Source organism: Heloderma suspectum, chromosome 2 (assembly GCF_057233095.1).
Source record: "Heloderma suspectum isolate Gila_16-S chromosome 2, 16-S_ref, whole genome shotgun sequence".
Classification (NCBI taxonomy): Eukaryota; Metazoa; Chordata; class Lepidosauria; order Squamata; family Helodermatidae; genus Heloderma; species Heloderma suspectum.
In genome coordinates, this window is record NC_139459.1 from 175,088,522 (window position 1) to 175,098,328 (window position 9,807).

General features: G+C 44.7%; 1 protein-coding gene across 1 annotated transcript; it reads left to right on the plus strand.

Moving 5' to 3' along the window:
- Positions 1-1,017: 1,017 nt before the first annotated feature.
- LOC146353352 (olfactory receptor 1L4-like) lies at positions 1,018-1,968 on the plus strand. The gene has a single exon (XM_084832229.1). It carries the CDS (start codon positions 1,018-1,020, stop codon positions 1,966-1,968), a length of 951 nt encoding a protein of 316 aa, XP_084688355.1.
- Positions 1,969-9,807: the final 7,839 nt, after the last annotated feature.

Here is a 9,807-nt window from a genome sequence, read left to right on the forward strand (position 1 = left end):
TACACCAGTTGCTGGGGAACATGGGTGTGTGTGGGGGTGCTATTACACTCATGTCCTACTTGTGGGTTTCCTGTGGGCAGCTGGTTGGCCACCATGTCAACAGACTGCTGGACTAGATGGACCCTTGGTCTGATCCAGCAGGGCTCTTTTTATGTTCTTAACAATTCAGTTAGTCCTGAATGTATCACAAAATTTATTTTCTTTTCTTTTCTTTTCTTTCTTTCTTTCTTTTAGTATTTTTGGCATACTAAACTTTTGGGAGTTGGCTTGCTGTGCTGAACTCTGACCATGGCTCCCCGAAGAAAGAATAGATGATAGATATATGGTGTGATTGATGCATACCTATACCATATGCTGCCGATTTGTTCAAAAGTTCAAACTTAGTGGACCGAGGTACCACAGATAATTTAACCAAATAACAGGGTTTGATTAAAATTTGATGCACCAACCATGATATGAAATGTGAAAATTTGATTGTTGATCTTTTGACTACAGCAAGAATTGTTTGTGCCTATCACTGGAAAAATTCTCCCAATGAAAGGCACTGATTTCAGATATTAAGACTACATTCATGCGCACACTGACCTAGGAAAAAGCCAGATTTAACTCCACGGAACTTACTTCTGAGTAGACATGCCTAGGACTGCATCCTAAAAGTACTGGAAATTGCTTGTGTGGACAAATTAACTGATATGTTATCGAAGAAATGAATGAATTATGCAAACTGATCTTTTCCCTAAAAAGATGTATTTTGAAAACGTTGGTTGAGCAAGGTTATGCCATATGAGAATGTTGGTACATCTTGTATTGTTTTTCATAAAGAATTTGTACTCCAGTTTTGTGGTTTTCCTGGTTAGCAATGGATGGGAGGTTGGGTAGAATATAGACACAACTCCGTGTGGAGTACAGATGGGCCATTAACTATATCCTTGTTCACTTCAGGCACATGGAGACCAGTGGCCCAGTTGTTGCAGTTCCTGTGCTTGAAGGTGTCATGGGTCCCTCTTAATTCTGCCCATGGATGGGCAACAGAACCAAACCATTGCCTCTGAGTTCATCTTGCTGGGCCTCTCGGATAGACTGGAACTGCAGACGCCCCTCTTTGCCTTGTTCCTGGCCATGTATGCTATGACAGTGACAGGGAACATCCTTACTGTGGTTGCAATCTGGTCTGAAGCTCGCCTCACTCACACCCCCATGTACTTCTTCCTCAGCTGTTTGTCTTTGGTGGACGTGGGCTTCATCTCCGTCATCACCCCCACCATGTTGCTGAGCTTACATGGTGGGCATGGCAGAGCAGGGGTCATCTCCTACACTGGTTGCCTTACTCAGATGTACTTCTTCTTGGCCTTGGGGAACACTGACAGCTACCTCTTGGCAGCCATGGCTATTGACCGCTATGTAGCCATCTGCAACCCTCTCCACTACACCACCGTTATGAGCCACCAGCTCTGCCTGCTGCTCTTGGCTGGCTCTTGCTTAGTCTCCCATGTCCACTCCCTCCTCCAGACCATCCTCGTCTCCTGCCTGACCTTCTGTGCTTCTTCTAACAGGATCCCTCATTATTTCTGTGACCTCCAGCCTTTACTGAAGCTCTCTTGTTCTGACACCAGCATCATTGAGCTGCTGGGAATGACCGAAGCCTTGGCTGTCCTGATGACCCCCTTCATCTGCGTGGTAATCTCCTATGTCCGCATCCTGGCAACTGTGCTGCAGGTGCCTTCAGCCAAAGGAAAGTTCAAGGCCTTCTCGACCTGTGGATCTCACATGACAGTGGTCACCCTCTTCTATGGGAGCATTATCTGGGTTTACCTCCGCCCCTTGTCCAACTACACAGCTGTCAGGGACCGGGTGGCTGCCATCATGTACACTTTCCTCACTCCAATGCTCAATCCCTTCATCTACAGCCTAAGGAATGCAGACATGCAGGGTGCCCTCAAGAAGGTGATATTTAGAGGGAGAAAGTAGGACGGCAATGTTGGATGGTGGAGAGACAACATTGACTGAGGATGAACGAAGATAAAGGGAAAAGCTTTAAAGTTGCAAGGTGAAACGTATTTTTTCAAACAAAACTGATGATACCAAATCAGATCAACACAAATACTGCCTGTTGAATTGGTGGGGGCTAAGATTGTGTCATGCATGCAAGCAACTTCTAGGAATATAGCGTGTGCCTTGAATATCTGTGACACAACCAACTGTTGACTCAGACACCATTTGCTACATATTGGAGCCACGTCTCACTGTACCATGGGAGAATACAGACCTTTTCTTTGTCCTTTCCTTTGTACAGAAGTCCATGGGTAGTTATACTAGTTTATGGTTATTGTTGCTTTTCCTTAGATACTGACTTGTTCTGTTGCTATGAAGTGAAGACCTTATTCTACATATCCTTCCATGTATTGATGCAGTGTTTGGTCATTACTTCCTAGTTCTTTGTTTAGGGAAGTAGATGCCCTATTAGTTCTCACTGTTTCAAATGTCTCTTCATACTGATAAAGGAGTTGTTTCAATAAATAAAGTGTTTTTGTCTTTCTCTTTGGAGCCATTCGCGTAGGGAAAGTTTTTAGCTTTAAAAAGTAGGGTTGTGCACAGACGCCCCCTCCAGCCCAACCCAATTTGGAGGATGATTCAGGGATTTGGATTGGGCCCCAATCTGCCTTGGACTGATTTGGACTGAAGCTGACCCAATTCAGACCCTGGATCTGAATCAAGATTCAGAAATCCGAATTATTCATTTCCCCATTGACTTGCACTGGAAAACAGAAACGGACACAATTTTTTTAGTTTTTACGCTACATACCTGAAATCTGGAGACCTGACATTCCCTAGGGAGGTGATTGAATCTGCCAAGTTTCAGACACATAGGTCTGGTAGTTTTTGTGGTAGCCACAGGTAAAATTTGCTTTTTTCAAGGAAATCTGGCAAAGCAAAGAGCTATAATTTTTTTGTGCTTCTTCATAAGTGCATGAAATTTGGGGATGTGGCAGCCCCTGTGGAGATGACTGAAACTGCGAAATTTCAGACAAAAGTTTCCTTTTCTCTAAAAGTAAAACAAAAGGTTAAAAAAACCCTGTCAAGCCACACAGGGGATTAGCACTCCTAATCAGAAACGGGTTTAAGGAGACAATTAGGAGGTCACTATCACCTGATATCTGGCATTGGTATTTTTGAAGTGCAAAATAACCCCTCTCCCCTGGTACTTTCCTTTTGTCTGTCCTGAATCTGCTTCTATTCAGTGCCACTGGATGACCTGAGGCTCTTCTCATTAAGGGAAGAAAAAAGTTAAACCTCTCTTTGGCTGCAATACACATTACCTGGCATTAAGTACCTGAGTACCTAAACTCAGTGGAGCTTATTTATTGCACTGCTCCACTTTCTCTACTCCATATAATTTTATAAACCTCCCCCATTATTGGCCTTTTTTCTAAATTAAATAGCCCAAACATTGACGCCTTTCTTTATAGAGGAGTTGTTCCAGTTCCCTGATCATTTTGGCAGCCCTTTTCCCCATTTGTAAAAGGAAGGGTAAATTGAAGCAAACATTTTTTTTTAAAACAATGCATATAGCCTCGCCTGATCATATTCTTCTCATGGTCATTTGATGTACACAAGGGAAACCACGTGACAGGCAAAATGTCTTGGAAAATCAGCAAAAGTGAGTAGGTGTTTTTTTCTTTTTAATATAAGGACATGAACTTTGGGGACAGGGTGGTAGCCCCTTCAGAGGTAGTTGATGACCCTACCAAGTTTGACAGGAAGGTCCAGCGGCTTTTGCCACAGCTAAAAGTTTCCCTGTATTTCTTTTTCTTTTCTTTTCTTTTTAAAGGGTCATCTTCCAGGGAGTTAAGTCTTAGTCACCAGCAGTACCAGCCAGCCACCACTCATGTGGGCACGTTCAAGGCTGGCACAGTCCCCCTGGCGGTGGAGGAACTGTGCAGTGAGGCACGGGTGGCAGAAGCTGGTGGAGCAGCAGCAGCAAGGAGGGCCGGCACAGGGCAGGCGGGCAGAGAGGTGGAGAGGCAGAGAGAGATGCATGGGTGTGGGGAACGTGGTGTACACAGTTATGCATGGTGTGGAGAACGTGGTTAGGGAGAATCCCCCCCCATAATACTAGAACCCAAGGGGTCATCCCATGAAGCTGTAGAAGATTCAGAACAGATAAAAAGAAGTACTTCTTCACACAACGACGCATAATTAAACTATGGAATTCACTTCCACAAGATGTAGTGATGGCCACCACTTTGGATGGCTTTATAAGGGGGTTAGACAAATCCTGGAGGAGAAGGCCATCAGTGGCTATTAATCTTGATGACTATGTGCTACGTCCAGTATCAGAGGCAGCATGCCTGTGTACACCAGTTGCTGGGGAACATGGGTGGGAGGGTGCTATTACACTCATGTCTTGCTTGTGGGTTTCCTGTGGGCAGCTGGTTGGCCACCATGTCAACAGACTGCTGGACTAGATGGACCCTTGGTCTGATCCAGCAGGGCTCTTTTTATGTTCTTAACAATTCAGTTAGTCCTGAAGAAATCACAAAATTTCTCTTTTCTTCTCTTTTCTTCTTTCTTTCTTTTAGTACTTTTGGCATACTAAACTTTTGGGAGTTCAAACTAGATTCAAATGCATGTTCTATCTCTTTTCTTCTGGCATCATCAAACTGGGCTCCTATCTCTGCATTTCTCCTCCTCTTCCTCAGGACATCCATCCCTGAGATAGTGATGACAACATCCACTAGGCCAGGCGGGGTGGGCAGCTTGTGGTCCTCCAGATCCTGTTATTGGACTGTGACTCCCTGAGGCCCAGCCAGCATGGGCGATGGCGAGGGCTGATGTAAGGTGCAGTCCAAAAACATCTGGAAGGCCACAAATTGCCCACCCTTGAACTAGGCACTATAGATGCATCAGAATAAGAACACAGGCTTTCTCTAGAGCTTACGCTACTAGATGTTGGAAAGAAGCCCAACTGTAGGGACCAAATAACCAGGGGAGGAAGCATTTGAAGGGAGGAATCACCAGTCCTAGGGTTAAGCAGTAACACACACACACACCCCGCCAGTGGTTCCTCCTTCCAAATCCCCCTACCTCTACATTCACAATAACAAGCGGCCACATATTTAGGAAATACATGTGTGACCTCGATGACAACCCCCCTTCCGCAGCTGCCAAACTCTCCTGCCGCTGAACGCTATGGGAGAAGATTTCTCGGTAGTGGCAGGCAAGCTGTCTTTCAGGGAAGCTGGACAGATCTTCTCATTGAGGACCCCCCGATCAGTTTCCCAGGAAGTCAGCGTTTCCCTGAGTACAGTTCGATAAACAATCACCGCCATCACTGATTTAACAGTTAATGGAAGTGTAGAGCAGGCCAGGGCAATGTGAAAATTATCCCTCCTCCCTCCTTTATTCCCAACCACTGCACGGACAACCACCTAACTGCTATGCACATTCACCCAGACCCTACCCCACTTGAACTAGTTTAGAATCAGCAATACGAGATGAGGAGAAAAGATTCCAATATAAGTCTGGCTTTTCGGATGCCAGATCTCAGGGGAAATTTGATTCGGCAGCTAACCAGCACCTTCCCCAACAGACTTTAAATAAACCCTGTCGTTATTTCTCAGCTTGTTTTTCCTGTTTCAGCAAACAAAGTCAGGCTCAGCCCGGAATAAAGGCCTCGATGGTCAACATTCAGCTCCCCTTTTGAGAATCCCATATTCTGACCCACGGAGGCTTCCACACCAGAGTAGTTTTCCCCCAAACCAAAACAGTTATGGAAGGTGAGAAGACTGCCACTCAATGCACATGGACTGGTGTGTTACAAAGTATGCTTTAATTTACACAGATGTGCATATCACATGCATGTAAACCAATTGCATTCATGAAGGATCTTTTGGCATTGAACTCTGGATGCTTAGGAAAACCTGATACCCCCCAAAGCTGAGAAAGTCACAAACCACAACAAGGACATTGAAAGCAATTCTTTGCTTTTTATTAAGGAAGAATTTAAAATGAATTAAAATCACACATCAGGGGAATTTGAACCTTACATACATCTGGGGAATTGGAAACATACATTAACACTGAGAAGTTTAAAGATAATTATGCATGTAAAGTCAATAATGAACTAGGTGCACTGGGATGCACAAAAAATTGTGAGGCAGGGGTATTCAAAAGTGAACAGTTTTAATTTCTAGTAAGGTGTGTGTGTGTGTGTGTGTTTAAAAGAGGTTTGATAGAAGTGCAGCACCTCAAAGACAAATTTCAACTTCTAGCAAGGTCTGAGTGAATGTTTTGCTGATCATGGAGGAAGGGGGAGAAAGGGGGGGCAGAAAGAAGTTTCAGCTTGGGATAATTTGAATGGAGGAGAAACAGGCTTTTGGGGGGGATTGTGAGATAATTTTAGAGGAGAGGGTTAGAGCAAATGCAGGGGTTTGGGAAGAAGGTGGATGCAGATGCGTAAAAGAGCAACAGGGAGCTCCCAAAGCCAAGGGCTTTTGGAGTCTGGAATGGGATAGACTATTAAGGAAAAGGTAGGAAAAGAGAATAATTGGAGTATGGACCACTTAGAAGGAAAACAGAAGATAATGCAGAGATTTACCTCTCCATATCTGCTGACTTGTGAAGTGCTGGGAAGGTCTGTTGAGCTCCTTCTCTGGAAAAGGAGGGCAGACAGAGAGGAAGAAAAGGGGGGTTGTTGCTGTTCTGAACAGAAGGATGGAAGGAATTCTCTTTCCTTCTCTCTGTGTGTGTGATCTATGCATTTGGGTTGCTGTTTTTATCTTTCTTCCCTCAGGATCTAGTAATCAAAACAAAACAGAACAAAACAAAGCAAAGCAAAACAAAACAAAACAAAACAAGTCTTTCTTCTAAGATTGCTCATGGGTGTTGGAAAATTGATTTTTAGGCATCAGACCTTAAGGGAAGAAAGAAGACAATGGGCTCCTCTTTCCTTCCTGATGTGAGAAACGTATGGGAGTTGATGGGTACATATCTCTGGTTATCATAGGTCCAGGTGAGCAAGACATCCAGGAGGATTTTAGTGATTGTCATAAGCAAAGGTGACAAAAAGAGTCATGAAGGCATGCCTGCTTACCCAATATTGTGTTTTCAGGATCCCACAGCTTTAAAAGACATTGAATTCTTTATTTTTCCTTTCATTTAAACAAGGTTGGAAATCAGTGTAAAATATTTCGTGGTGGGGCTTCTGTGGTTGTCGCCCTGAGGCATGATCTGAAATTACAACTGTTGACATCAATTAAGGCAATCAGAGCACAGTGGCTGCCCAGAAAGTTGTATGCAGGAAATCTGTAGCTCCATTTGGGATGTGCAAAGCCTCAATATCCTGTGGAACCTGCTTTTCTGCTCTTCTCCAAGACCAAAAAGCCCTAGTCCCCTTTCAGATACAGGCCTTATCTTCCCAGAACAGCAGGATTTGGGGGTGTTTCGTAACAGGTGACTCTGGGAAACAGAATGTCTGGGATTTACATGGGAAGGACCCTAAGCATTGCTTCTCATAAGGGCTGAACGCTGGTTGGATTCTTGACTCTGTTGTACCAGCTTCATGGAGACAGAAGGCTGGTAGTCAGGAGGATGTCTGAACACTACATATGTTCAAGTCAAAGCAGAAAATTGCTGAAAAAGAGAGATAATACATCTGTCTGATGTGCTAGGTTCTCCAGTATTAAGCAGTAGTGGGTAGAACGTAGATCTCTAGATGTTTTGGACTTCAGCTCCCAGCATTCTTGACCATTAGCCATTCTGGCAAGGGCGTCTGGGAGCTGAAGTCCAAAACATCTGGAGATTTACCTTCTGACCACTGCTGTTCTAAGGGCCGAACCAGACATGATGAGCTTGGATTTTTTTTCTTTTTAAAAGCAGACATGGATAAGGGGAGTGGGGAGAAGACTCATTTTGAAAAGAGCAGCAATGCTAGAGGGAAGACACACTTAACCATTGTTCTCAGCAGCATTTTGTTCTGATCAAAATGGCTCTCCCACCCCTGAAAAAGTAGCTTCTATCAGCCCAGCTTGGGGGAAAGATACTGTCCTATACAGTGCAACTCTAACAGTTTGCACTGAGTTGCACAGAATGTCAGGCTGCCCTGTTGGCCACAAGGAAAGAAAATCTAACATTGATATTAATGTAATACCTTTATTAGACCAACCAAAAAATTACAAAAATGTGTAAGCTTTTGAGATCTCCACATCTCATCATCAGGCAAGGTTTACTTCTGGAGATCTCAAAAGCGTTCAAAGTTTTGGTGACCTTTTGTTTGGCCAGACAAAGTTATTACACTGAGATGGACTTTGGAAAGTAGAACCCTGCAGCCTGATGTCTGCCCACCCCTGCCCATAAGGACTTGTGTTTCTCAAATAATATCTCCCCCCTCAAAGCTACACAATGGCAAAATGCTTTTGAAACTGAGGGCAGTTTCACAAGAAGCTTTTGATCTGGCAAGAGAATCTACCTTCACGGGGCATGCAAAAAAGAAAATCCTACAGGCCATTCCAAGACCAAAGTAGCTTTCTGGCATCCAAATTGTTCCGATTCTTAGTATTGCAAGCCAGCACTAACTCACACAGATCACGGTCAGTCATTTTTTATTTCTCCATAGGCAATTTGTGGTCATCAGATCATGCAAATTTTTCAGAAGTAATGATGTGCTGCCATTTGGGTTGCCTTAAAACCCCTTCCTCCACTGAGCTGTTTTCATGTTCTCAGGTGGAAGAGGGTCATGTTTAAATCCAAGGAACATTTGGTCAATGTAGGCAGCTGCCACTGCATGGCACTTCAGAAACAGTGGGTAACTTCTGCTGCCAGAGAAAACACTTCTCCGGCAGCAGAAGTTACCCACTTCTAACAGCCAGGGGCTGGACAACACTCCTCTCCCACGTTGGTCGCTTTCCTGTACCCATGGTTCCAGACCATCGAAGAATGGCCTCTCACTGATCCCAAGTCTCCTCACCAACTTTACAGCTAATGATGCCCAGGAGAACTAGACAAAGCGGTCCGGGTTCCTGCCGCTTGGTCTATCCAGCATGCCTGAAATGCAGTTCACCCTGCTGGCCATCTTCCTCTTCCTTACCTCCTCACCTTGTCTGGCAACATCCTGTTGCACTTGGCGGTGTGGAAGGATCCCCATCTACAGACGCCAGTGTACCTTTACTTGTGTTCCTTGTCTGGCAATCTACTCCTTGACCTGACTGGGGGAGCATTGTGTGTGAATCCAATCCCCAGTCATGAAACACTGTGTAGTGGTGCAAGGGTCAACAGATAAGGAGCTGGGACTGTCTAGAATGGCAGTAACCACTGAAGACAACATTTCCCAAGAACCAGGGGCTGGACAACAGTTATCTCCCAAACTGGTTGCTTTCCTGTTCCTACAATTCCAGGTCCCTGGAGAGAGCCTTGCCATTAATCACAAATCTCCACCCTAATTTTACAGCCAATGATGCTAAGGACAACCAAATAAGGCCATCTGAGTTCCTGCTGATTGGCCTGTCTGACATGCCAGAGCTGTGTTTCATCATACTGGCCGTCTTCCTCTTCCTTTACCTCCTCACCTTGTCTGGAAACTGTCTGTTGGGCTTGGCAGTGTGGAAGGATAGCCATCTTCAGACACCAATGTACATTTTCCTGTGTACTTTGGCCCTCTCAGAGACTTTCATAAGCTTAGCTGTGGTACCCAAGACATGAAGAGGCTTAGAAACCCCTGATGGCATCTCTTCCATCTCCTTCCCTGGCTGTGTGGCTCAGAAGTTCTTTCTGGCTGCTTTGGCTTCCACAAATTGCTTCCTCTTGGCAGCC

What these genes read in the sequence shown, in the direction of transcription:
- LOC146353352 (XM_084832229.1), top strand. Translation starts at nt 1,018, where the DNA reads ATGGATGGGCAACAGAACCAAACCATTGCCTCTGAGTTCATCTTGCTG.